This window comes from Labrus mixtus, chromosome 18, assembly GCF_963584025.1.
Source record: "Labrus mixtus chromosome 18, fLabMix1.1, whole genome shotgun sequence".
NCBI classification, from domain to species: Eukaryota; Metazoa; Chordata; class Actinopteri; order Labriformes; family Labridae; genus Labrus; species Labrus mixtus.
The window spans coordinates 25,037,982-25,065,874 of NC_083629.1; the positions used below are offsets into that span (position 1 = coordinate 25,037,982).

A 27,893-nucleotide genomic window follows, 5' to 3' on the forward strand; every position below is an offset into this window, starting at 1 on the left:
CATCACTCCTCTGTAGTGAGAATAAAAATAGCTGACCTGTGCTAAAGTTTTGTTCTAGTCTGGGGGTGGAGTCCATGGGTGGAGATACCAGGGGAGGGGAGGGGATTTTCTTTTTAACCAGAATCCCACTGTGACATCACAAGGAGAGCACATTTGAAACAGAGCATTTTTCTCTGTGTTGTAAGACTTATGCAGACCACAAACAAAGGACTGGATGGTTTATTTCACATGTTGTGGGTCAGTAGACTCTCAGGTTACACACATAAATGTTCAAAAACACTAGAAGAGGATTTTTTATAATATGTCCCCTTTAAAATAATTACTCTGAAAGGTCGTATCAGAGGAGCAGCCGTCCGCCTTCCGGGAAAACGATGAAAGAGGAACCCTCAAAGCCTCAAAAGAGACGACTTCCTCCATGTCAGGTTAGTTCTCTCTTCAGAAAAGCCCGAGGACACCACAGTTTCTCTTCAGAGTCCTGATATGAAAGCATGTGTAGTTTCATATCTGCAGACGTAAAGCCCCGAACACAACTAATCAGACGTTTAGAGACATTAAAGCAGGTCGTTCCACAGAGAGTTAAACTCAGTCCGACACGAGGAAGTATCTCCTTAGTGGTGAAACCGATACCAAAGTCTAACTTCACGGGATGCTCCACGTTCCTCATTTTCAGGCGTAAACATAAAACATTTATTTCCCCTCATGTTGAAGGTGAAAATAAACTTCATTAATGTCTTACAGCAGCGGTGGACGGGGATGTTTGGAGACATGTTTCCTGAAACCAACAACATGGTTTCTTCTTTCTAGTGATAGAAACGTTTAAGTTCTCCCTGAATTACAACATGACCACCAACCACAGAGCACCTGTGTTTTCTGCAGAAGCTCATCTTTAAAACGCCGCTCAGAACCCACCAGACATTTCTGAATCAGTCAAATATTTATTCAACAACTTTCATCACGACCAAAGACCCCCACACTGAGGTGAAGAAACAGCGTGCGTCAGGGACAACGCGCTGGACAACACGGTCAGCTGTAACTGTGTCAACGATGCAGAGGAGGAGGAAGAGGAGGAAGAGGAGGGGGAGGGGGAGGAGGAAGAGGAGCGCCTGACGCTGACCTCTCTGTGAGTCAACCCGGGACAGTGTGGATCACCACGGGAGGTGACGGGAGATTCTTCTGACTTTATCAGAAACAGATAAGAAGGACCCGAGACGAGGAGGAGGAGGAGGACGAGGGGGAGGAGGGGGACGAGGAGGAGGAGGACGAGGACGACCCGCAGCGAGACAAGAGTCCAGAGTCACACACACGAGGATCAAAGAGAAACTCTGAACACCTGCAGCTCCCTGATTGGTGCGTTTTAAACTGATTATTATGTGGGGAATAAAAAGACAATTATTGTATTTATTCACCTTAATCGGCCAGTGTGAGATCATATGAAGGAACAGAGGTGGGTTGGGGCAGACTGATGCCAAAGACCTGGACCCAGACTCCCCCCCCCCCCCCCCCAAATCCCCGCCTGCTTATACGACTGTACCACACCTCTCAGTTATTGCAGGTGTGACGGCCCCTGCTTTTGGGTCATCACTCCAGGATCTCTCAGCCTGACCGACATGTCGCACGCCGCTCCTTTAAAGCAGCAACATGTTGGAATTTGACTTTAAAATGTGTGTGTGTGGGACGGACAGCTGTCCCTGGCATATTGGTGCATTTAGCCTGTTTGGTTCCAGGATTTGTAATATTGATTTTAGGACTTTCTGAATTTTGTTTCTGTTTTTTTTCTGAATGTTTTTCTGAATTTCCAGAGCCGTTTAACCGATGACTGATTCTGGTGAAGTGGAATAAACACACACTTCAGCGTGAGAGAGGAGGGTTGCTCTAAAGTCTGGGTGCATGGATGTTTAAGAGGGGTTACCATTTGGCCTGCAGCATGCGGCCAACAGGTGTTCCCGAGCTCTTTGAGGCTGGAGCAGCTCACACCAGAGACAAACACAAATATCACACATTACTCTTTTTTGAGAGCAGAAGACCATTAATGTAAAAAAAAAGATAACGAGAGAAGAAAAGACTTCACAGCTAAATCACATGAAACTTCACCAACCCCTCTTTCCGCTGAAAAGGAATCAAACACTGAATAAACACACACTGAGATTTTTTATCATAGTCCACTGCACAGCTCCTACATCACACCTTTTGTACATTTTGTGTTTTTTATATTTCATATTTTACATTTTTAAATTCTATGTTATATATGGTAATATCTTCTTATTCTGTATTATTTAAGTTGTTGCTAGTTCTGTTTTATTTCCTTGTTAATTGTTTAGCACCAACACACCAAGTCAAATTCCGTGTATGTGTAAATGTACTTGGCAATAAACCAGATTCTGATTCTGATTCTGGTTCTGGTTCTGGTAAGGCGTCTCTTTTCATGATGTCTGAGCGGCGTCACTGCAGATGAAAATCCTGCCAGACCCGATCAAAGGCAACAAACCCCGGTGACCTGTGAAATTATTTGACTTGCGGGGGGTTTAACAAATAAAGCGACACGATGAAGCAACTCACCCGTGTAGTCGAGCATCGACGAGGGCTCGGGGGCGGTGAAGGGGCAGGAGGGCAGCAGCACCTGGGTCAACACGGCCGGGCAGATCCTCCCCAGATGTCCCACCGTCAGCTGGCTCACGTTACCGAACCCGAAGTGGGACAAGATGTCGTCTGCCGACTGACACTGAGGGGCCGCAAAGAGAATATCAGAACGTCTCGTTTTACTGGTTTTAAGGACTTTTGTTATTGAAATGTTTTTTTTATTTATTGCATTTGCCATCTTCTGACGTGTTTATTTACACATTTATCACCAGCAGGGGTTACTGCCCTTTGTGATGTCATGATGGGAAAATCTCCAAACGGCCTGTTTAAAGTAAATATAAAGTCCTAAATACAACACAAAAAGGCCAAATGTAGTATGGAAGAAAACTGTTTCATTGAAGTATTTACTGCTACACATTGAAAAACTAGAAACTCAAGTTTGTTCTTTTAGAAGACAACCCTTTAAAGTTTGTTCTTGGGCGCCGGTGGACTAGTGGTTAGTGCGTGCGCCCCACGTAAGGAAGCTTAAGTCCTCCAAGCGGGCGGCCCGGGTTCAAATCCGACCTGTGGCCCACTCTCTCTCTCTCTCTGGTTTCTAACTACATTCACTGTCCTGTCTCTAAATAAAGGCGTAAAAAGACCCAAAATAAACCTTAAACAAATTTTAAAAAACTGAGTTTGAGAGCAGATTTGCATCAATAAAAACTTTTAAACAGTAAAAACAGTAAAAACTGTGAAAGAGAAAATAAACGGCAATAAAAGTGCATAAAAATTACTTTCTTTATCAAAAAATGGAAATAAAATTGCAGTTTTTTAAACTTTAAAATACTTTGTACTTTGTTTTAAATTTACCTAAAAGTCAAAAACTACAAATTAAAATGTAAAAAATATGTCGAAAATGTGATAACTGCATTATTAACACACATTTAGTATTAAAAATCAAAATAAATTGAATTATAATTGCCTTAAAATCACGAATCAATAAGATAAAGTATTCAAATATGATTCAGGTTTTTATTTCAGTATTTAAAGCTTTTCCATGTTTAAAAACTGATTAATAACAATTGAATGAGTTTATTTTTACCTACAGTAGAGACTTATATGACTCCTCAGGTGTGCACAGAGAATTATTAGCGCCCTTCAGATTAATAAATGATCATTATGAAGGTAATAAAATAAAACATTTGGTGCCCTCACCTCCTGGTTCTGCAGCGGGTTCCCCCCCGACACAGACTGAGACCTCCTGGCTGAGATCAGCTTCAGTAAATCCTCCAGGTTCTCCGTGGAAATGGATTTATTCTCCCCGTAAAAGCGTAAAATGTTCTCTAAAAACACGTGACCACTCGGGTCGGACACATTTAAACTCTGACACTTTGAAATAAAAAGAAGAAGGCACGTTATTAAAACATTAAAGTTCAACATCTCTGCTGGTTTCCTAAAAAGTTCCCTTTAAAAAAATTAAAAAAAGGCTGAGCTGCAGGATCCGAACATCACCGAGTCCTCTGTCCGATCCATGGCTGCACGCGGGGGGGGGTTCGTCCTTAGAGTTGAGCAGTTTGTGTGATTAAAGTGATTAAAGTGATTTCATGGAGCAGCTCTCTCTCTCTCTCACTCTCTCTCTCTGAGGGATCAATCAGGACTATCTGAGGCGGATCAGGTCCAAAGATCAGGTCTGCAGAGGGCTGCAGCGGCAAACATGGAGGTGACCGACCGACCATGTGCACTCACTCTTTCAAAGCTTTCTTTTGTGACTTGACTTTTTCACTTGGTATGCAACGTGCTCACACGCACACACACACTGACCTAGTCTGTGTGTGTGCGTGTGTGTGTGTGTGCATGTAACCGCGTGAAGAGGTAAAATCACGCGGGATGTGTCTTTGTGTGTCCCACTTTACAGCTGTGTCTCCCTCAGGTCATTAATAAAACAGCTGGAAGCAAGAAAAAAAATCGTAAACATAAGTGCATGTGAATGAGTGTGTAAAAAATAAGAAAGAGAGCATATGTCGCCCCCTGGTGGCAGCTGAAGAACACTGCAGGAAACATGCAAGAAGCATCAATACACGTTTGAAATCAACTTTTACAGGTTTTCTCAGCCCCAAAATAAACCTTAAACACATTTTAAAAAACTGAGTTTGAGTGCAGATTTGCATCAATAAAAACTTTTAAACAGTAAAAACAGTGAAACAGAAATTAAACGGAGATAAAAGTGCATAAAAATGACTTTCTTTATCAAAAAAATTGAAATTAAATTGCACTTTTTTAAACTTTAAAATACTTTGTAGGATGTTTTTATACATCTCTAAATGATTAAAATTTACCTAAAGGTCAAAAACTACAAATTAAAAGGCAAAAAATATGTCGAAAATGTGATAAAATTGCATTATTAACACACATTTAGTATTAAAAAGCTCAATAAATTGAATTAAATGCCAAAAAATCACAAATCAATAAGATAAAGGATTAAAAAACATGATTCAGGTTTTTATTTCAGTATTTAAAGCTTTGCCATGTTTAAAAAAAAAACTGATTAATAACAATTGAATGAGTGTATTTTACCTACAGTACAGACTTATATGATGCTGTAAATAATCCGTAATAACTGGATATGACTCCTCAGGTGTGCACAGAGATTTATTAGCACTTTGGCTCAAGAGTTCATTTTAAAAAAACAGGAAGTGGGAGTGTAACAACGTTCTCCTCCGTCTCTCGTCAGGAATAAAACAGGAAAGAGAATTAAGAGCCTGCCAAGAATGTTTTATTAGATTGTTTTAAACGTTCATGAAAGCTTCATTAAAGAGTTTTTCCTCTCCTGATTGAGAACAGGGTTTCACTCTGTGGAGAGTTTAAATTCACTACAATGGTCGGACTGTTGTCTGAGGCTTTTCTGCTCCGAGCATTATCAGGAAACTTTTCTCAGCTGTTTGGCAACAAAAACAAATTTGTAAAATATCCACTTCAGCGGTGTAATATTGCGTCTCTCGTTCAGCACGGCCACAGCACATACAGCAGAAAGCAAACTGGACTTAAAGGATCCAGAAAGACGAAGACGGAAAGCTTCTGCTTAATTAAATCATAAGATTGAAGAAGCTTTTATTTTGAAAGGGCACAAACAGCTGCCTCATCTGATCTCCCTCAACAAGCTGAAAAGTCCTGCAGTATCTCGGGGTCAGTAAACGTCCCTTAAAGACGTGACGCTGAGGGATCGGGAGAGTTCGGCGACGCTGGTGGGACGCCACGCGTTGAAGCTGACCGTCGTGTTCCCGGTGACCATCAGGAAGCCGTTGGAGGTGAAGCGCCCGGGGACGTTTCCCACGTCGAGCCAGACGAAAGGAGCCACAGAGACCGAGTGAAGAGTCACCGAGTAACTTCCTCCCGTCGCGTCCTCCTCGACCTTCACCTGCGGGGACACAAACACACGGCTAGAAAGGAGTAAGGAAGCAAGGAAGCAAGGAAGCTTCCTTCCCTCAGGATGTGGGAGAGCGACCTTCTCCAGCGCTGCGTCCATTCATGATTTTAAAAATGGTTCTTTAATTAATGAAAACTCTTTTTTTAAAACGAGGCGTCTCACCGTGATGTTTGGTCGCCGGAGTCCCTCGGCGTCTTTGGGCGAGCACAGGAAGTGGTGGTTTGTGGGGCCGTGCTGCTTGCCGCCGCCGTCCTCCAGGTGAAAGATGAGCAGGCAGGTGAGGCGGGTGCAGTGTCCACATCCTGCCAGCAGGGCGGCGACAGGCTGCTTGAGAATAACCACAGCGCTGCCTCCGGGAACCGGGAGCGGGTCGGACTTCAGGGCGCATACGGGATCCGGATTGGCCCACGAGTACACGGTCACCTGAGAGGAGAGAGAAACGCCACGTTTTAGATTTAACCGACTTGGAAGTGCAGATCCAAATTAAAAACACAGATTGAGTGCAGAGTTGGAAACACACCACCGCCCGGAGCTGCAGGTCGTTGCTCAGGTCCGAGACGGCGTAGATGAGCAGCGTGTCGGCGTCCTCAAACCCGACAGGGAGGACGGCGGCGAAGAAATCCTGAGCGAAGTAATGCAGCATTTTCCACTTCCCTCCAAACTCTGCACACACACACACACACACACACACACACACACACACACACACACACACACACACACACACACACACACACAGAAACTTTATCACTGCAAAGTAGAAGACGTGTTTGATTCTGGTATTTTGATCTCACCGATATAAAGGAGGCAATTTTTTTTTAAATCTAGGTATTAAAGGTTAATTTTTAAACATCTCAGAAGTCGTTCACTCACCGATAGACGACCAGGAAGGCGCCTGCCAGATATCATTGAGCTGCCAGTAGAGGGCGCCCATCGTGTGACCTTTGCCCTCGACGATCTCGCTCCGACTTCTCCGATAAAACTCGGTCTGAGTCTTCACACACTCGGCCTGCATGACCTGCACATTAAACATGAACATCAGGAAGAGGGCGTCGCTATGGTGACGTCACCTCTAACGCTTTGAAGGGTTTCATTTCGACCGTCGCTCTTATTTTAAGATTTGGATGAGAGCGTCCTGACTCGATCATCTCTCCTGTTTGTACAAACTCATTCCGCCTTAAAGGCTTTATATGTGATGTTTTGATCCAGCAGATGTCGCCCTTGAGCTCCAGCATGAAACCAAAACAACTGGCGCTGCATTGTTGTGTTAGCATGCTAATGCTAGCGATCTTTATTCTGCTCGTATCTTCACACTGCATGTAAATTTACCTGAAATGAGCGTGATCTAGAAACACAGTTAAGCAGTGAGTACAGTATGTTATTCTTCTTTTCTCTAGTCCCTCAATTAAACAACTTTTATACACGAGGGGAGGAGTCAGCCGGCCGTCCGAGCGATGTAAACAAAGTGAAGATAGGACTCTGAAAACTCTGAAAACATCACAGACAGTGGGACTCGGGTGTTACACCCATTGTAGACAGTCATGACTCACAGAGTTATTTTCAGAGGAGATACTTGATTTATATTTAAGTGTGAAAAATCAAATATAAAGACTTTGAAGGAATCCCACTCGACGTGTTGGTCGGTTTGTGAGCTTTACCTGAGTGATGTACAGAGTATCTGAGAATCTTCTCAGAGGATCTGTGGAGTTCGGCAGGTTGAAGTGTAAAGCGGCCTGCAGCAACATCTGCCGGTTCCCGTCCTCGTGGTGCTGACGATGGGAGGAGAAGTTACTGCTGTAGCTCCAGTCTTCTTTTACAGACACCTGAAACGTCAAGAAGCAGAAATGAAAAAACAAACAAACATAAAGTAAGGGATGGGGGCACAAAAGTCCAAATATTTCTGATCTTCAGTGACTACAGTATTCCAAACATGAAGAGAAGTTGTGTTGACTGACGGTCTGCAGGGTGGAGAAGGAAGGCCAGGACTGGAAGCCGTACTCGGAGGCGAATCGCGTCCGAGGGAACGTCCTCCAGTCCCAGCAGTCCAGCGTGTAGCTGTAGAAGTGTGTGTCCCCGTAGTGAGGGTCGTACGGGTTTCCTGCCACCCATCCCTCCTGCTCGGATTCGGCGCCATTTGTCGGACTGGAGACGAGGAACGGACGACTCTGATCCTCCTGAGGGAGAGACAAGACAACCTTAGCTTTTATAAAATAAAACAAAATAAAACCTGAAACTGTTAAATTAAACTGTTTCTCCAGGGACAAAGAATCCTTCTATATAATAATAATAATAATAATAATAATAACAATAATAATAATAATAATAATAATACATTTAATTTGTACACTTTTGCAAAAAAATCTCAAAGTGCTACAGAAAAAAAATAATAAATAGAAATAAAAACAAATTTCATCAACTAAGCAACTGAAGAAAATAAAAGCACAAGCAGAAGGCTTTGTTAAAAAGGTAGGACATATAAGGAAATGATGGCTTATTTATGAGGCAGGTGAGATATGATGATGTCATCCATCTGTGCTCCATCATCTTCTTTTTATTTATTGTTCTCTCCTGTGTAGATTTTGCATTTTTAAATGTCACTATTTCATTATTTCAAACCGAAGAAATGTGTAAAAACAACAAATCTTTTCTGCACATTAAAAACACATTTTGACTCTCACCTGTTGAACTATCGCCCTGATGTTGTTCACGTACAGCGTCACATAGTCCTTCAGGTACACGGGCCTCTGGGTAACGGGGATGTTGAACCAGTCCGTCGCCAGAGCCGCTTCGTTTTCATTGTTCCCGCTCCAGATCACGATGGACGGGTGAGACTTCAGACGCCGGACCTGACGAGTAAACGCACATGAAACCTGATCGCCTTCACAGTCAGAAACTAAAACTTAAAATGTTTAAAAATGAACGAAGTGTTTTTGTTTTTCATAACATCATTAAAGGAGCAGTATGTAACTCTGACACCCAGTGGTTAAAATGGGTACTGCAGTCTAAATTCTAAACATTGTAGAGAGCTGTCCCCCCCCTCCTCTCTAGAGTCCATGCTCACACAGGTCACCATGTGGTGGACTCTGAAGCTTCAGTGTTTATCCAGCTCTGCATGGGTCTGTAAACCTTTCTGTGTTCTAACCTCTCTCCATTTTTCAAAAAGCATCTCCAATATTGATCCTAGTTTGAGCACGTTTCTGCTCGTGGAGCTTATTAGAAACATGCAGAGGCTTTTTAGGTCGGGTACAATCACTTCTATCTGAACCACTTCTCTTGCCCGCTTCCATCGCTGCAACACCTGTTGACCTGATAACTGCTCTCATATCTGACAAACAGAGGGGCGTCCAAAACGGCCGTGTGGGGGGTGTCTTAAAAGCGCCTACCTTCTCTGGTCCAAACAAATCCAGATCATTCAGGAGCAGAATCTAAAGTTAGAAGGAGGACATACTGGCTGCTGCATTGTTGTCAGAGAAGCCAGCACTTCAACATGTTTCCTTAATGATCAGATAGTAAGATACCTTTATCATCTCACATGTTGCTCCTTTAATGTGTCCTCTTGGCTCTCTGAAGTGTCCATGTGTGACATCCTCTGAACATACTGTATGAAATGTAATAAAATAAACTCACCTGCTGGATGACCTCCTCTCTCACAGTCTGGATGAAGTCGTCCTCGGTGGGATACATGGCGCAGGCAAACATGAAGTCCTGCCAAACCTGCACACACACACATCTGAACACTTTGACTCTCCATCTGCTCACCAGTATGTTCATGAGTCATCGCAGCGTTACACAAACAGAAATCAGGCAGAAATACACACGCATGCATGTGTCCTCAAATCATCCTGCAGTACTTCAGCAGGGAATCTTAAATTTGATGCTTGGAAGGGAAATTCACTTGGCCAGGTTTATATACCCGGATACACCGTTAGACTTAGACTCAGATTTAATGAATCAGTGCAAACAAGCTGCACAGGGACACAGGAACAGGACTCCCAATACTCTAAAGACTTTCAGTAAATAACTCCATAAATAAGTGAACAAATTCATGGAGCTAATCATTTCCATTTTGAGTCAGCCGATGAGATTTCTCAAATATTACAAGGAGCAAATGTATGTTATGATATGGAGGTAGTTACAGAGGTGTTAGCCTGGATCAGCGCTGGCCTGCGGTCACACTGCTCCAGGACTAACCGGGCCTGAGTACGGTTACCTCTTGTACATAACGTCTTTATACAAAACATGCATGGCTTTATGTGATCATGAAGCGTGCTCAGTTTACAAGACAGACAGACCCCAAAAATAAAAGGGGACGTTCAGTGAGTCGGCGTTCACACATCAGAACAACACAGAGAACATGAAAGCTACTTTACTGACTTTGTGGATTATTTTGAGTCAGGTTAGTCAGATACAGACAGAACACTCTGTGATTTAACGATAATGAAGGCTGTCCATGTTGTGTACCCGTGCTCGTTCATGAACAGCACCATGGCAAAGCACACCTCTTCAAGGCGTGCCAGGGCCGAGGAAGTGTAAAGAGCACTCACACTAGTCAAACGAACTGGACATTAGCCTAGTGTGAGTGCACCCTCAGATGAAGTTTTGTGTTCTGCGCCTTGTCTTTGGACGGCTATGATGGTGTTGGTTGTACTTTACCTCTTGGTGTGTTAGTATTTGTGGCCTGCTTCTTGTTAACGTTGTTGTTTTGATGTTGGCTGAATGAGAATCCTGAATTTATGATTTATTTTCAGCTCATGTGTCTGAATAACTCCACATGGTTCATGTTAAATAAAAATAAAATATTCATTTATTCATCGACTGGATGGTGATGATGTCGCTGCAGGATGAGTGTAGTTACCATGATGCCCAGCTCATCACAGAGGCTGTAGAAGAGATCCTGTTCATACACTCCTCCTCCCCACACTCTGAGAGCGTTCATGTTAGCATCGGCCGCTGACTGCAACAAGTTCCTTAATCTGCAGGACAAACACACACACACACACACACACACACACACACACACACACAGCAGGGGGCTTCAGTTTCACATTCCCATGATCGACACAAACTCAAGTCAAGTCAGAAAAGATGATATAAAGCACGGGAAGACGTGAAGAAGAGAAGAACTCACACAGCGGGGGTGACGCGGTCCTGGAAGGAGTGGGCCGGGATCCAGTTGGAGCCTTTGAGGAAAATCGGTTTCCCATTGATCCGGAAATAAAAACTCAAGCCCGGAGACCCGACGATCGGCTCCTGGACGAGCTCTACTGTTCGGAAATAAACCTGCAGGAGACATTTAAAAAAAACACTGAGAAACTTTCATGTCAGAAATATGAGACTTCAGCTTCTCCTCTTGTTTTGTATCTGTTTGAGCACACACTTTCTGAAAAGTGGAGCAAGATGGACTTCTCATCATTGGGGGGTTTGTAGGCAGACTAGAGACACATGTTAGTGTTAGAGAAACCTTGTTGACAGGAGGAGAAGTCTGACCTTAGATTCTGTACTCAGGACCAAAATCCCGTCCTGGGAGCCTCTGACGCTGAGACGGTAAAAAGGCTGGTCACCGTGTTCGTTCGGCCACCACAGCTTCACATCGGCGCTCTGCAAGAAGAAGAAAAAGACTCAAAACTTCAGAACCAAACCTTCCTGATTTAAAGGCTTTGTATGTTATTCTTCTTTTCTCTAGTCCCTCAATTAAACAACTTTTATACTCGAGGGGAGGAGTCAGCCGGCCGTCCGGGCGATGTAAACAAAGTGAAGATAGGACTCTGAAAACTCTGAAAACATCACAGACAGTGGGACTCGGGTGTTACACCCATTGTAGACAGTCATGACTCACAGAGTTATTTTCAGAGGATATACATATATATATATATATATATATATATATATATATATGTTGATACATATTAAGACTTTAAATTTGATTCTTTATAAATATCCGGCTGGTGACTTTCCTTGTATCTGAATCTTGATTTCAAAATACTCAAAAAAATCTGTTAGTTAATAACATAATTAAAACGTAAACAAACCGTTGCTGTCACAAAACTTGGACTTCCTCGTCCTGATTACAAGAGGAGCCGAGAGATGGAGGTTTATTGTCTCGTTTATGGGATTAAAACAGTCGGACAGGGGTGTTTGGTGTACCGTGTTGATGTGTAAGGTGAAGCCGTTCTTGGTCTTTCCCGGTCCAAACTGTGCGTCGAAGGTCTCCTCTGAGTCCAGCTCAGGGATGGAGAGCGTGATGCGTCTGTTTGTCGTCTGAACTGAATCGACGTGAAGCTCCACCTGGACCCTCCACGCGGAGAGGCCAGAGTCTAGACAGAAACACAGATTATGAAGAAAAACATCAAAACATAAACTCCCCCCTCCCCCCTCCCCCCGCTGGTCGGCCAAGTATCATTTACATGATGTTTTCATCACAGCAGCACATACAGCAACTCATGAAGCGGTCTTTAATGTAACATCTGCTGTCTCCATGGCAACGATAAACATGTCATGGCTGTTAAAAGATTTAAATTTGACGTACCGTATAGAGGGACAGATGAAACCTGGAGGAGCTGCAGGACATCGAAGGCCTCCAGTCTGACGTCCCTCCAGAGTCCCATCGTGGGGAACGAAGGCCCCCAGTCCCAACTGAACGAGCTCTGCTCCTGAACACAAACAGACAAGATTCAAAAAACTTTCCACAGAGCGATGAAGACAACAAAGTGATTTAGAAGCTGTAAACAGAGATATGTTAAAGGTCCACTCAGTGAGATGTGTAGAGAGTGAGATGATAAAGGTATCTTACTATCTGATCATTAAGGAAACATGTTGAAGTGCTGGCTTCTCTGACAACAATGCAGCAGCCAGTATGTCCTCCTTCTAACTTTAGATTCTGCTCCTGAATGCTCTGGATTTGTTTGGACCAGAGAAGGTAGGCCGTTTTAAGGCGACACCCCCACACAGCCGTTTTGGATGCCCCTCGGTTTGTCAGATATGAGAGCAGTTATCAGGTCAACAGGTGTTGCAGCGATGGAAGCGGGCAAGAGAAGTGGTTCAGATAGAAGTGATTGTACCCGACCTAAAAAGCCTCTGCATGTTTCTAATAAGCTCCACGAGCAGAAACGTGCTCAAACTAGGATCAATATTGGAGATGCTTTTGAAAAATGGAGAGAGGTTAGAACACAGAAAGGTTTACAGACCCATGCAGAGCTGGATAAACACTGAAGCTTCAGAGTCCACCACATGGTGACCTGTGTGAGCATGGACTCTAGAGAGGAGGGGGGGGGGGGGGAGACAGCTCTCTATGATGTTTAGAATCTAGACTGCAGTACCCATTTTAAACACTAGAGGTCAGAGTTACATATTACTGAAACTATTGGCTCTGATTGTTTAACCTTTATGTTTCCAGACGACAGGTTGAAGCACAAACTTACTTTTCGGATGAAATTGACGTGACACTCCCCCTTCTGGACGTCTGGAGGACACTCCGGAGGAACTCTGTACGCAGAGTGAGCGTTCCTCCGCTCAGACGCGTAAACAACCGGAGACAGCAGGTCGACCTTCAGCACGTTATCCCCGTCGTTCAGCAGGTCTCCCACTGAGAAATCCTACAAACACCAAGAACAGATGCTGCACATGATGCACTGAAGACGAGGTACAGAGAATTATAAACCCCGCTGTCCTTTTGTTTACGTACATATCTGCGAAACATGTTGTCCGTTTCCCCCACACCAACTCCATTGAGAAGAATCGACGCTACAGTGTCGACACCGTCAAAGACGAGCAGCACCTTCTGTCTGGACCTGAAGGTGGACACAACAAACTGGTTAAATGATATTTAAAGAACTTAAAAACATCAAATAAATATTTAAACTGACCTCAGCTGAGTGGAGACGGTAAATGTCGTCGTGTATGTCCAGTTGTCGAGGGCGATCCACCGATATGACAGATCGTTGAATCTGAAATACGGGTCCTGAGAGGAGAGCGAGAATTTATTTTATTTAAATAAACGTCATACCTTTGTTAGTTTCTGGTTTATTAATGTGGTTAATAGTTCACAGAAGCTGGTACTGACTCATTTATTTGAAACTAAAGTTTTTCTGAAATACAAAAAGAAATTATAATAAAACAAATTGCTGATATTTCCTATAAATATGTTGTGTCCAGAAGTTAGAAGAAGAAGTAGGCCAAGAAGATATATGTTGCCACTCTTGGGTTACATAAAAGGAGATTAGAATAGAATAGAATAGAATTACTTTATTGATCCCAAACTGGGAAATTGTGTCGTTACAGCAGCAGGTTATCCAAACACACAATATGAGTAAAAAACACAATATAATATTAAATACAAAGTAAATAATATCAAAACTATGAATGGGAATATATACAACCAGGATTTAACTTAATAAGTAGTGGCATTAGAAAGGGTAAATAAATGAGGATGTTGTGTGCATGTGTGGACGACACACTGAAGGCCACCCCTGCATAAGTCAGTGGGCCACCCCGATCAGAAAAGCCTGGACACGCTCCTGGCAGTACCTCTACTTTTCTTAAATTCACATTAACACCTCATCAACAGCTCAGCAGGAGAGTCAGAGTGCTTTCTTCACATATGTTTAAAATTATAAAGAGTTAAAGATAAACTTTATTGATCCCCCATGGGAGACATTTTTGCATTACAGCAGCTCAAGAAAAACAGGAATATAATTATTAAAAATAAAAATAGAAGTTAAAAATCAAACATATTTACATCAGTTAAATAACAAAATACAATAATACAAAGGATAATAATAATATAAAGGATATAAATAAGGAGTATAAATTAAAAACATTGCCTTATTTTTCCCACCTGGATGAATCCGTGTTGTTGTAGCGCTGTGTGGACACATCCGGGTACCTGAGCAGGCAGCCACAGTGAACCATTAAAGTTTGAAAGACTCCATTTACCGTTCAGACTCACGGTTTGTTTCTGCTCCGTTAACGACAAAACATCCGAAAACAAGCTCAACAAAACACAAGACAGAAAAACACAAACGTCTCCACGCAGACTCATAGCTTCCGGTTTGTTGTTGTCATGGTTACTAACGGGAATACTCTTTAAAAAGAGTAATATAAAAAAAAATATCCGCGGGGTTGTTGCGTTTAACAATCTGGATCCAGGAACTTCCTTGTTCGTCATGTGACTGTGACGTGGAGTCAGCTGACTAGAGTTGTTGTACGAGGGGCGCGTTTTGGCGCGAAAATTGTACGCTTTTTCGGCGGACATGTTAGCTTTTCTTTAATTTTAAATTACAAAATATAATCTGTTAAAGACAGGGCAAAAGTGATGCTCGTAGAAATGCTTGTTAATGCATTTAATTTGTGCTAATTTGTCGTTGTTGGCGTCGAAAACATCCAAACTTAGCAGGATGGACTTTAGTGCGCGAGTGATTGCCGTGGTTCCTTCTTTCTGCTTTTTGGACTTTTTGTAGTTTTTTACGTCCAACTCTGGTCCGACTACGCCTATAACTGAATTCAAACTTGAACTTTAACATTTCAACTACCTACAATGGATAAGAAATATTACAGACTAAATAAAATACATTTTTCGGGGGCAGGAAAAAACCCTTTAAGGTGCATTATGTAGCTTAGGTAGAGAAATTTGAAAGTTGGAGAAGTGAACAGATTCTGTGGCATTTCATCAGAATCGTTACCTTTAAGATGAAGGTAAGAGACGGTAGAAAGTTACATCCAACTTTTGGTTTGGGTTAATTTTGGCGCCCCCTGTGGACAAGGAAATACCTCTTATCTTTTTTCCGACTAATATAAACATATGAAAGTAGTTTTTTTTTTTAAAACATAGATGTCCTGCTTCGTTGACAGCCAATTCAAACACTCTCCAGGATCTTTTTCTGCTGAAAATGTAATCAAATGCTGTTTTTTGCACAGTGCTCATCTACTCGTCCCGACATCTACCCCGCCGCAGTAGTTACAGACATTTAAAATTCATAAATAGAAAATGATCACTCATGACAGATGGTCTTGTTTAGCTTCATAGGTCATATTGAGTCATGAGTGTCAATGTCAGTCTGTTTCAAAACAACCTGAAAACTGTTCACAGTAGCTTTGAATAGAAATACCCCAGTGATCTGTCAATGCACGAGTCTCAGTTAGATACTCCAAAATGCAGCAGCTCAGATTCTTACAGATGACATCACAGCAACTTAATTTGAGCTTCACCACATTGGCTTCCAGTTAAGTGTTAGAATTGATTTTAGTCATTACATTTAAAGCATGTATGGGCCTTGATCCAAACTATATAACAGAATTACTAATCCCTTGTGAGCCAGCCTGCATCTGCAGCCTCAAGTGGGGGCCTCCTGGTCGTTCCAAAGTCAAGCTCAATTTAAAAGTGAGCCTGCTTTTACCACGAGGGCCCCCCCAACTACAGCACGACCTCTCAGAGGATATATGCAGAGTTGGTCACTTGAGCAGTTTTCACATTATGCACTCCTGAAAAAAATCTAGATAATTTCCTATTTCCAAATTTAGTCTGCTGCGGGATTTGAACCGGAAACCCTCCGGACTAAACTTTAGATTTATAAAAACACACACAGAAAACTCGAGCAAGCAGCCGTATGGTTTGAGTAACTTTATTGAAGGGAAAACTAAAAAGAAACAGAGCCACTCGTTGATCATCAACCAGCAGCTTTGCATCAATATTTCAGGGCTACAAGAAGACAGTGTTTGAGTGGGCGTAAAACTAAAAACTCATCTACTGGCTTCTAAAGAATGAAAAAGAAACAAAGCCTTTGACGGGAACCAAATTTTTTTTTTCTTCCAAACTGCTCAGCCTGACGATCCACTTTAAATCTGCAGAAACATATCAGATATAATATCCTACCTTTATTAACATGCATAAAATACAACACTGAAGTTCTTATATTTTTGTTTCCTTAACATTGATATATAATGCTGTGCTTCTCTGTACACACACTTTGATAGTGGAATAAGATACACGTCTTTCCTCGGGTAAGAGGTCGCTATACTAATGATCAGAAGAACATACCGACGTCACGCCAGTCCAGGAAGCAAATGCAGGAGCTGCTAGCCAGTTTCAAAATGTTTCAGATTTGGCATTTCCCCCCCCTTTTTTTTTTTTTGATTTCACCAAATTTGATTTAAAATGCAGCCGAATTTTAGCCGCTTTGAAAGTTGAGATTTGATTGCAAAAGACAGGTTTCTCTATCAGTGCTTTAAGCCCACAGTGAAGTAAAGATCCACCCGGACAGGAGACCAGTCGCATCCGATTCTACTAAGTGTGTGCAGAGTAAACGAATAACATCACCAAATCTGGGGTTGAAAAACTCTTACTGGGGCATGCTCAAGCTGTTCAGCACCACGGTGATTTTTTTATTTTATTTTTTAAAACTCCGTATGAAACGGGAGTCGAAACTTCACAGAAACTGGCACATGTCCTAGAGAGAGAGAAAACACTATCTTCTTATGAGCGCGGGTGGAAAAAGTAAGGGGTAAAATGCTCTGATTAACGAAAACAAGGAGGAAACAAAACGAGTGAAAAAAAAAGAAACAAAAAAAAAAAAAACTGAATCCTGGATCTTTTTTAGTTTGAACCAGCAACGTCATTTTCCCTCCACCTCTCCAGCCATCACATGGCGTATTTGCCTGTCCATTCTTTTGCTGTTTTGCAGTATCTGCGGAGACAAAGAAGAGGAGTAAACGTTAGACGTCGAGCAGCTCAACACAATCACTCTGCATTAAACTCACACACGATCATGTTGGGTGAATTAAAGCTCATGCACTCTTTGCACACCGCTCTTTAAGAAGGGAGTCATTACATAATGCACAACAATGACACTCTTTGTACCAACCTAACTTCCTCCATACCTGAAACATTTTATTGGTACATAGTGTTGTAGTCAAGACCACAGAAACAAAAAAATAAAATAAGTTACACTTATTTTTTTATCCATTTAATCCTTTTCTACTTCTTTAACAGTATGTTTAACCTGACCCTCTATATACTTGTTAAAAGGAGGCACAAAGCTCGCTCTGGATGCTGCCTCTGTTATATGCATTTTGAATCTGCATACAGTTCTATGTATTATTTATTTTTCACCACTGGGTGTTAAAAATATGAAAAAATGTTGCAAATATGTTTAAGTACAATGATTGGAAATGTTAATGTATTGCAATAAAAGTAAATATATAAAAAAAGACCACAGAAACCTGAGACCAAGACAAGACTCGAGACCAGAGTGCTCAGAGACAAGACATTTAGAGATCAAGACCAAGTCAAAACCAATTAATCAAAGTTATTAGTTCTTTTAAAAAGAGGCGTTTTCCTTCTTATCTCAGTAAAGACGAGGAATAATAGCCAATCAGTGTTGGTCTTGATTTAACATCTGGAGTGCGCTCAGTCTGAGACCGAGACAAGACTGACTAAAAACGCTTTCTATCCTGAGACGAGACCTTCAAAACGTAGTCTTGAGACCCAGACCTGTTTCGAGTAAGACAACGCCAACACACCTCTTACAAAAGTAAAGATATAATTTACACGTTTTGGCAAGATGCTGTTAGTGGTCGTTTCCATGCAGGTAGTTTTGCTTTGGGTCATTTTCTCCGTTTTAACACGAGTCAGTTTCTTTCTCATGCTTCGATCATGTTCCAGATCCTTCAGGTTAATGCAGAAGTTATACAGGCGACACCGCGACCTCAGTGCACATAATTAAACTGCTTCATAATGTTAACTTATGTTACTTCAGCATCTTTTGCACTATTCACCACTGCACTGTTTTATATTTAGTCATGTAAATATTTGTCTTTTCTTATGATGTTTATTGTTGATATTTAATGTTGTACCTGTTCATAAGAGAGCACAGTTCACCAAAGTTAAATTCCTTCAGTGTGTAAGAATACCTGTCCAATAAATCTGATTCTGTTGGCCAGTATGAGCCTCTCCACGCTTTTGTTGATACCATCAATATGCCGGACTTTGCACAGTATCATAACACACTTTAAACATAGTGTTGGACCCCTTTCCTTGGTCCACCACTTCCATGTTGTTCTTTTTACATTACGTCCCCCCCCCCCCCACCCTCCTCCTGTCCGACAGTGAAAGTCTCCCGCTGTGAGGTGCATGTGTGAACAACCAGATCAGGACGACATGAGGAGCAGCCAGCCTGAGATTCTATAAAAATCTTCAGGAGTGAATGTGTGAAAGCAGCTTCTGAAGATCAATGTGCATCTCATGGTTGATGTAATAAAGTTCCTCGTGCTGTAGGTGCTGGCGTTTACTTTCTAACAGCTCCTCTTTTAGGCGTGTTGACACCCGAGGGTCACTGTAAACCCGACAGCATGAAACTCAACCCTCGTAGTGCTGCTTATTGTTTCTCTGCTACGCTTCAGCATCCCGACACCAGAAATCATGAATGAGATTCTTTTGCCAGCTGACGCTTGGCGTGTCCTCAAATGAACCGGCACTAACATCTTTCAGGACGGTCTGTGGCGTGCTGACCTCTGCCTCACCACACAACAATAAAGAGACCCGTTATAAGCTGTGATGGACAAACCTGTATGAAGCCGCTAACAGGTGATTGTTACACCACACTGACAGATATGAAATATAAGCGAGTCACATGTGCTTTAAAATGATCTGCAGTACAATGAGAAGAAGTGGCTATCGCATTGGCTAATTTTATTTCAAATGTGCACAAATATTGCTCGATTTATTCTCCAGTCAAACAGCATTTCATTTAAGCTTCATTGTATTACACTAGCAGTTCTCTTTCACCAGCAGAGGGCGCTATATAGATTACAAAAAGCATAATCACTCTGCAGAGTGTCGAGCGGTGCATGCTCAGTCATGCTGCATTCAGGTGCTGCTCAGGTGTTCCAACTTTTCCGGAAGTCATTCTTCCGACTTTAATGTGTTCAAAGTGACTTCAGTTTGGAAAGTCTGAATGTTTTAACGGCGAAAAAACAGCGTTGATGCTACGAAGAAGATCTGCGAAATGTCATTGTTTAAAGTTATTTGAGCAAGAAGTTGATGTGCAATACCTGAATTACTAAAAAAATCAAATAAAATTGTTATCATTAACAAAACATATTTTGTCCCTCGTCATGACAATTCTGACGTCAAGTCGGGCACCTAATTCTTTTCCGAGTTTCTGAGTTGTTGTTCCGACTTGACGAAATGTTTATGTGCATTTTACAACTCGGAAACTAATTTTTCCCGATGTGTCCGAGACCACATGAATGCAGCATTAAATCTTTTCCACAAGTGTTTGATAACTACATCTGAGGGATCAACGCAATAAATGTGTTCATCTATATCTATCTCTAAAGGTATCGGCCAATCGAGTTATCCTCTTCCTGACCCCCTGGTCGTGACCCACAACTGTTCTTAAGACCGTTTTACATATAGACAGACATCAGTGACCCGCCTCTCTTTGTGTATTTACAGGCTATCAAGATGCTCGAGCAGTTCCTCTCCTCGTTCACATATTCAGGGATTAGTACGATCACAGTGACGTCAGAGAGACCAGACAGAGCATCACAAACTCAACGGGTCAAAACCCAAAAACAACCAGCCAAGATGCAGCGCTGGCTCTCGGCCTTACCCCTAAAGCATGGCATACTTTGTAGTCCACTCCTGAGCTAGTTTATTGTACCTGACGGGACGAGACAAGATTACACACTACAGTTTGAACCAGTGAATCCCCGGACTGGGTTGTGTACAACATTACTCAACACATTTAAGAAAAACATCTCCTGAATAACGTTAATAAAAACTGGTGAATGTTTTGAAATTTGTGGCCTTTGAGGTTTCAAAGAGGGTGAAATAGAAAGACGCTACTTACTTCAAGTTATCCGTTTTGTACATTCGTGCGATCTCTGGCACTAATGGGTCGTCAGGGTTTGGGTCACATAGGAGTGAGCAAATGGAGAGAAGTACTGGAAGAGAGAAGATAAAAGGTCAGGTTAACCAATACTCCAAGCAGGGAAATGAACACACTACAGCTCATACACAAGTCCTTGATACCTTCAAGGAACACCGGTGGCACATCGGGACACAGTAAGCATTAAAGAGTTTTCCTCGTATGCTACACAGGCAGGTATGTGCCGGTATCAATGAAATCCTAACGATAGAAATCCCTAACTGCCATTGTAACTTATATTAAATTTAACAAAAAAAAGTTATAACTAACAAAAAAAGTTATAACGTACTTTCCAAAAGCTGCAAAATAAAAGAGGTAGATCATTAATGCAGCATAAGAATGAATAATTTTAAAACATTTTTTTTAACGTTGTTTCGGTTCATCTCATTTGAAAGTATAATTCTGTCTGCTGTACTTTACATCGTTTGGGGCAGCATCTCTCCATGTTCAGGCCTTCAAGGGGAACTCAGAAAGACTTGAACATAGTCCACAAGTAACATTAGGACAGAAGTTATGGATGTTTTTATCATCGATCTGTACTTCAAATGTGATCTGATTTAATTCAGACCCTTAAAGAGTGTTTGATGTGAAAACTTTGAGAATGAGACAAGTATGGGGTTTGTTGATCCATACGCCAGGGCTGCAGGCAAATTCACAATCTTAAGTCATATTAAAGGAGCAATATGTAACTGACACCTAGTGGTTAAAATGGGTACTGAAGTCTAAATTCTAAACATCATAGAGAGCTGTCTCCCCCCCTCCTCTCTAGAGTCGATGCTCCTGCAGGTCACCATGTGGTGGACTCTGAAGCTTCAGTGTTTATCCAGCTCTGCATGGGTCTGTAAACCTTTCTGTGTTCTAACCTCTCTCCATTTTTCAAAAGCATCTCCAATATTGATCCTAGTTTGAGCACGTTTCTGCTCGTGGAGCTTATTAGAAACATGCAGAGGCTTTTTAGGTCGGGTACAATCACTTCTATCTGAACCACTTCTCTTGCCCGCTTCCATCACTGCAACACCTGTTGACCTGATAACTGCTCTCATATCTGGCAAACCGAGGGGCGTCCAAAACGGCCGTGTGGGAGTCGCCTTAAAACCGCCTACCTTCTCTGGTCGAAACAAATCCAGAGCATTCAGGACCAGAATCTAAAGTTAGGAGGAGGACATACTGGCTGCTGCATTGTTGTCAGAGAAGCCAGCACTTCAACATGTTTCCTTAATGATCAGATAGTAAGATACCTTTATCATCTCACTCTCTACACATCTTACATGTTGCTCCTTTAAATAAAGTTGTCCCCCCCCCCCCCCTGTTCTTACCTTTTGAAATAGTAAGTGCAGGAGACCACTGTGATCTGAGAATATCCAGGCAGATACTGCCGTTACTGTTTATGTTTGGGTGGTAAATTCTTGTTGTAAATGCAACCTGTAAAAAAACAAAATGCAAAGCAGTGAGAACAGGTACAGACAGCAGATCAATGTTATGTAACATAAAAAAAACTTTGACACGAGGCATTGACGTTTGACACTCATGACTATCTACTTCTGGAACGACCGGTATTCCTTCATGAGGGCTGACAACAGATTAAATCGCTTTATGACACCAGCAGGTTTCCTTGAAGTACAAACATGTCCTTGTTAAGTCTCTTACTTTCACCAACACATTATTAACATGGCTGTTTAAGTTCCCTTCAATATACAGGAAATATGTTTCCATACAGCTCTTTAGATGAATGGTATGACATCTTAAATTATACGTTAGAAAAGCTTGTAATGGGGGGATTTAGCTTACCTTGGGGGGTTTGAAGGGGTAGTCTGTTGGAAAATGAATTGTCAAGAAGAAAACGCCTCCCTGATATGGACTTTCAGTCTGAAAGCAAGCAACACATTTACATACTTTAGAGGAGAATCACCCAAATCCCTCATGTCCTCATTATCAAGTCAAATGTTAACCTTTATCTCATGAGTTCATTTAAAGTAGTAAAAGGGGGCAATGACAAAATACAACACGGTGATGCATTAAAAAAAAAAAAACACACAGGGCAACAACTCATCATAAAATGTCGACTTACAGGTCCCATGATTGTGGCTTGCCAGTGAAACACTGCAGAGAGAACAGAAAGTAAATGTTATAAAAACAGGAAAAAGGTCACAGGTACGAGATCTGACGGACTTCTGAGCCGCCTCCGCAGCTTCAAAGACACCTTTATAGACTACACTCAGTCAATACTGTGCTGCATTTATGTTGGGACACTTCTCCTTTGTGTAATGTTACTTCAACAGTGCAATCTGTAAACGGGTCTACAGTTTGTCTCAGTCGCCCATGTGTGCAGCACTTCTACTTATTATCATTTTACTTCAGCATCTTTTGCACTATTCACCACTGCACTGTTTCATATTTAGTCATGTAAATATTAGTATTTTCTTATTATGTTTATTGTTGATATTTAATGTTGTACCTGTACATAAGAGAGCACAGTCAACCAAAGTTAAATTCCTTGTGTGTGTAAGCATATCTGGCCAAGGAATCTGATTCTGATTCTACGAGCTGGATAACACCGTCTGCAGGTGCAACCTCTACATCGTCCAACACTGCACGTTAGGGCTGGGTATTTCCACATCCACACGATACAAATACAGATGTTTTTTTGTTGCTCTATTTGGCGTTTTACGGAGTTAAGGAGCTAGCCTCAGCGCTTAGCAGGGAGTGACTGCCCCCCATAACAAAAAATAGATTTTTAGTTATGAAAAGTTATGAATCTATTTAAAATCTTAGAAGAATCTTGATTTTTACATAAATCTAATTTTTTCCCCAGCTCTAATAGTGATATACGTTGGTTTTGGATAATGACCATGTCCAACAGCTGTTCTTTATGGTTGAGAATAACAGCAGAGGCATATTAAAGATCCTAATACTTAAAACACTTCAATTCAGATCCTCAGATACTCTAGGAATCCATTAAAACATTTTAATCCCAGAACTGTGTTTATGGTGATATTGTGAACTGCACCATCAGACAACTGTCTTTGAAAACTGTCGTGACAGCTTTGCAGGCAAATCGATTCTGAAACATCTGCATCGATAAATGTATTTGAAAGGAGCACGATATATATTGACATATTGATTTTTTTTAAGGCTGTTATGAGGCGTCGTCAAAAGATCAACAGATTGGCTTTTTTTTTTTTTAAACGTTCTGTGGATGGTTATGGATCTAACGTGTTTGGATTAAATCTCTTACTGGATTTAAATTGTGGGGACTCAGTTTGGTGGATTATGATGATCAAGAGAGTTCAGTAAATCTAAAATGATATGTTTGAAGACGTTGTTTGTTTGTCGCTGGTCTGACACACATACAAACACACAAGTGTGTGAAGTATTTCTGATTCTGATGTTGATAACAATAGTGTTACTCTAAAGTCCAGAAAATTTCCCGACCCTCATCCTCAAGCTCGGTCAATTTGAGCTTTCGTCATTTTAACAGAAGTTTCTATCTGCTGTGTCATGGAGTATTTCCTACTGACACACGATAGAGCCAATCACAAGATAGAAGGCGGGACATAACGTTGGAATGAATTAGATCTGATAATTTGCTTTGATTTTACTTTTTAATTGGTCTGACATTAGTAGTAAACAGCCCTGAGCACAGAATGAGTCATGAGAAATACCCAGATGCTTTATGGGAATATATTTGGCAGATAAGTGAACATTTTAAAACGCTGGATTGAAACCAGGAAAATGTGTTTTTCTTTGAAGGGGACTTGGTGGGCAACTACACTACGAAGATGATAAAGCAACAGATGCAGGACAGGCGAAGTCCAGGGGTCGCCTTCCAAACAGGAAACTATCTTTTATGATACATTAGGTGTGCCATTGAAATACAAAGTCCTACATATTCCAAAGAGACTGTTGAATTATAATTTAAAACAATTTCAAATTTGATTTATTTGCATTCTAGTTTCTTAAATGCCAAGACTTCCTGGGCTCTTCTTTTTTTAAACAATAGCAAATCATATCTTATGAACTTTAAGTCATTAAAACCAGACATTTCAGAGATGTAACCTCAGTCCTTAAGATAGTCATAAACAGAATAACACGTGTTTTAGCCTTTAAGAGTTTTAGGAAAGTGTCTGGGACACTTACTGTCATCACCCACTGGGCCGGCTGAGCACTGTGCAGGAGGGTCACGAGAAAAATCGTTGAGCTCCTGTAATGAAAAGAGGTTTAGAACAATAACCAAATTAGACCACAGTAATCTTCACAGACAAAACAACCAGGAGACAGGATCTGAAATAAACATGCCAACACGGGGGGTGGGGGTGGTGGGGAAACGGAGCTGCGTTTATTTCACAACACCTTCCTGCCCGTGTTGTTATCTCCTGCAACTCTCTTCCAAGTTCAACACATCAACAGCTCATAGGGGAGGGGGGGGGGGGGTGGGCTACTTTGTTATCGCCATCACATTTTACAGCCAGATGAGCCTGAAGCGTACATTCACTACAAGTATTTTTAGGTCCACAGCTACTTCGGAGTGAGGTGGAAACCTCCGCCCCACCCCGGGTCTTCTGACACGCACCATAACACAAGATAGTTCATGGATTTCACTGGAAGAGGTAATCTAGTCAACAACAGAGTGACGCCGAGGGCAGAACTTGTGTTGTGATACTGGATATCATGTATGGTCTTATGGCCAGCCTTTAGACCACTTTGTCACAATACTGTATAGTCCTGGATTTCCCCAAAAGATCTCTGAGATCTTGTGGGTTTCATCCAGTAGACTCTGAATATTTGCGTCTGATTTGGTCTCACCCTGCCTTGATCCCTAAACATCAAGTTATTGCTCCGCCTTGAGTCGGTGTTCATGTCCAACTCGTTTTCCTGAAGTGTCCGACACCACATGAATGCAGGGCAACATTTGGTTTCAATCACTGCTTTGTATCACACTTTAAATGCACAATTTGTAAATTCCAGGGGGCTCTCAATCAAAACAATTACAAAATATGACGTTGGGGCTGGCGGGGAATCATGGGAGTGATTCTCTGCTACTCCACCCACAACCCTGTTGAAAACAAACTCTGAGTTGACCGTAGTCAAGGCGACCGGGTCGACCTGAGGAAGAGAATATGTTTACAGACAAGCTAATGTGTCAGAGTATAATTTACATGACGTTTTTATCGCAGCGGCACAAACAGCAAACAGTACGGGAGCTTTCAGTAGCAGTTCCCGGTTTGATGTAATTACTGGTGTTTCTACGGCAACAACCACGGCAAGTTGTGTCTGTAATCATGGCAGGTGCCACAACAAAACACGTCCCACTACAACTACAAAAATTACGTCTTTCTCTAGTTTTAAGAACTGTTGAAACTATTTGATTTTATGTCAGAACTTTAAAAAAACAACAACAACATATTTTCACCATTTCCATGTCATGTATGGAGGCTGTCGTCTCAAGCAGGTGGCCCGGGTTCACATCCCACCTGTGGCTTCTTTCCCGCATGTCGTTCCCTGCTCTCTGACTCTATCCACTGTCCTATCTCTCCATTAAAGGCACAAAAAGCCCAAAAATAAATCTATATATATATAGTGCTTTATATCAATTCAAATCTTAACATTACCATATTGTCTTTTTTATCCTACTACAACTTTAAATATTTTCCTCTTATGTATTTATTTTAATATCTTGTTGCTTTTATGTGTCGTATTTTATACATATTTTAATTCTTATTGGTGTGCATTAGTCTCTCAACTACTTTTTGTCAATAACTTTTCGGCACTTTGAACTGCAATTTAATTTGTCTGAAAGGTGCTATTTAAATAAAGTTTGATTGATTGATATTGTACCTTTAACAATCCAGGTGTTTTCCTCCCTCCCTCCATTATATTATATCATATTCTGCTGCCAACTTCCTCCATTTAACTGCCAGAACACACCCTGTGATGTGCACAGAACAAATACTATCACATACCAAGGAAGTGCATCATGACTGACACACAGCAGTGAGTCAGGAAGTTCTGGAAACATCGATAATATTATGAAATATGTTCTTATATTAACACACACTTAGCACGTACATAACATCCTAAACGCGTGTGTGTGTGTGTTTATGTAAACCTAAGTAGTGTTGGGAAACTCACGCGGCCTCTCTATGACGTCACTTCGACGAACACACCAGACCTGTAACCGAAGATGCTAACGCTAATGCTAACTAGCTCGCTGTGGCTAACCGAAACCGTTTCCGCGTAGTAGCCGGTGCGGGGAGTGAAAACAACAGGCACACCGAGGGGAACAAACACACAACATACAATTAATGTTAACACAACCACAAAAAAAACACTTTAAAGTCCCCTCGGTTCTGTTTTACCGCCGTTTCTCACCGGATTCAGCGGTGAGGGAGGCTAACGCGGCGAGGCGACACATTTTAGCATCGCTGACATGTAAGCTAACAGTAAGCTAGCAGCATCGACGTTGTCTTTACCTTGTGGATCCTTTTCAGAGCCATCCTCTCTCGATGTTATTCTCTTTGATTTGAAGGCTTTCCGATGCGAGCAGTAAGCGGCAGCTGTAGTGTGCCAGGATGATTCACAATCCCGTCAAATATGTTGACACCGGGGCTTTTCTTTTCCTCGAGCTAGCGCAGTTAGCCGAACGGAGCTAAAACTACGTATGCGCGGAGATGCTAACAAAGCTAGCGGTGCGATCTTTCTCTCCAGCTGACGTTAACGGCGTCCTTCGATGACCCTTCGCTTTCCTTGACGTTTCAGCGTCTTATGTTGGATTATTTAAATCCCGGTACAGGTTGAGTAAGTGCTCGTATCAGGTGAAGTGTCCCCCCCGTCGACAAAGTGCTCCTCTCTTCTTTTGCTTTCGGTCGCCGTCGTTTGCCCACTAGCGGCTGGCTGCTGTTATTTGAAGCTTTATGGAGGAAGGCGGTCCCGGTCTGTGCTGACTGACGGGACCCGGATGTGGAGGCAGATTGGTTACAAACAGCATG

General features: G+C 41.9%; 3 protein-coding genes across 4 annotated transcripts in view; all 3 read right to left on the bottom strand.

Moving 5' to 3' along the window:
• Nucleotides 1-4,342, bottom strand: part of slc39a8 (solute carrier family 39 member 8) — a 15,771-nt gene extending 11,429 nt beyond the window's left edge. The window contains exons 1-2 of the mRNA XM_061062313.1: nucleotides 3,775-4,342; nucleotides 2,557-2,719 (exon numbers count right to left, since the gene is read on the bottom strand). Of these exons, the coding sequence (XP_060918296.1) occupies nucleotides 2,557-2,719; nucleotides 3,775-3,999 (388 nt within the window). The 5' untranslated portion in view covers nucleotides 4,000-4,342. The remainder of the gene's footprint in view (nucleotides 1-2,556; nucleotides 2,720-3,774) is intronic.
• An 853-nt stretch (nucleotides 4,343-5,195) lies between these two features.
• Nucleotides 5,196-15,160, bottom strand: manba (mannosidase, beta A, lysosomal). The gene is made up of 17 exons (XM_061062799.1): nucleotides 14,817-15,160; nucleotides 13,846-13,940; nucleotides 13,665-13,770; nucleotides 13,402-13,575; nucleotides 12,510-12,633; nucleotides 12,128-12,297; nucleotides 11,471-11,581; nucleotides 11,112-11,263; nucleotides 10,839-10,956; nucleotides 9,611-9,697; nucleotides 8,662-8,829; nucleotides 7,939-8,157; nucleotides 7,642-7,806; nucleotides 6,857-7,001; nucleotides 6,504-6,646; nucleotides 6,146-6,406; nucleotides 5,196-5,974 (listed from the first exon to the last, which is right to left on the bottom strand). Exons 1-17 carry the CDS (start codon nucleotides 15,144-15,146, stop codon nucleotides 5,744-5,746), a joined length of 2,799 nt encoding a protein of 932 aa, XP_060918782.1. The 5' UTR covers nucleotides 15,147-15,160; the 3' UTR covers nucleotides 5,196-5,743.
• Nucleotides 15,161-16,583: 1,423 nt separating this feature from the next.
• LOC132992819 (ubiquitin-conjugating enzyme E2 D2-like) lies at nucleotides 16,584-27,827 on the bottom strand. Of its 2 annotated transcripts, XM_061062328.1 has the most exons (8): nucleotides 27,378-27,827; nucleotides 25,045-25,108; nucleotides 22,976-23,007; nucleotides 22,696-22,773; nucleotides 22,224-22,329; nucleotides 20,830-20,923; nucleotides 20,590-20,640; nucleotides 16,584-17,661 (listed from the first exon to the last, which is right to left on the bottom strand). In XM_061062328.1, exons 1-7 carry the CDS (start codon nucleotides 27,399-27,401, stop codon nucleotides 20,592-20,594), a joined length of 447 nt encoding a protein of 148 aa, XP_060918311.1. In that variant the 5' UTR covers nucleotides 27,402-27,827; the 3' UTR covers nucleotides 16,584-17,661; nucleotides 20,590-20,591. The 2 variants fall into 2 exon arrangements, with proteins under 2 accessions (XP_060918311.1, XP_060918312.1); XM_061062329.1 differs by lacking the exon at nucleotides 20,590-20,640 and having other exon boundaries at nucleotides 27,378-27,825.
• Between the last annotated feature and the right edge of the window lie 66 nt (nucleotides 27,828-27,893).

Bases quoted from the DNA above. Each gene is read 5' to 3' on its own strand.
- manba (XM_061062799.1), bottom strand. From the start codon at position 15,146: ATGACGAACAAGGAAGTTCCTGGATCCAGATTGTTAAACGCAACAACC. The intron at 10,957-11,111 runs GTGAGTTCTTCT...TTTGTCCTGCAG, and splicing joins GACCGCGTCACCCCCGCTGT to ATTAAGGAACTTGTTGCAGT. The intron at 9,698-10,838 runs GTAACTACACTC...GTGTGTGTGCAG, and splicing joins GTGATGAGCTGGGCATCATG to GTTTGGCAGGACTTCATGTT.
- LOC132992819 (XM_061062328.1), bottom strand. From the start codon at position 27,401: ATGGCTCTGAAAAGGATCCACAAG. The intron at 25,109-27,377 runs GTAAAGACAACG...TTTTCATTACAG, and splicing joins CTCTGAAAAGGATCCACAAG to GAGCTCAACGATTTTTCTCG. The intron at 22,774-22,975 runs GTAAGTCGACAT...GCTTGCTTTCAG, and splicing joins AAGCCACAATCATGGGACCT to ACTGAAAGTCCATATCAGGG.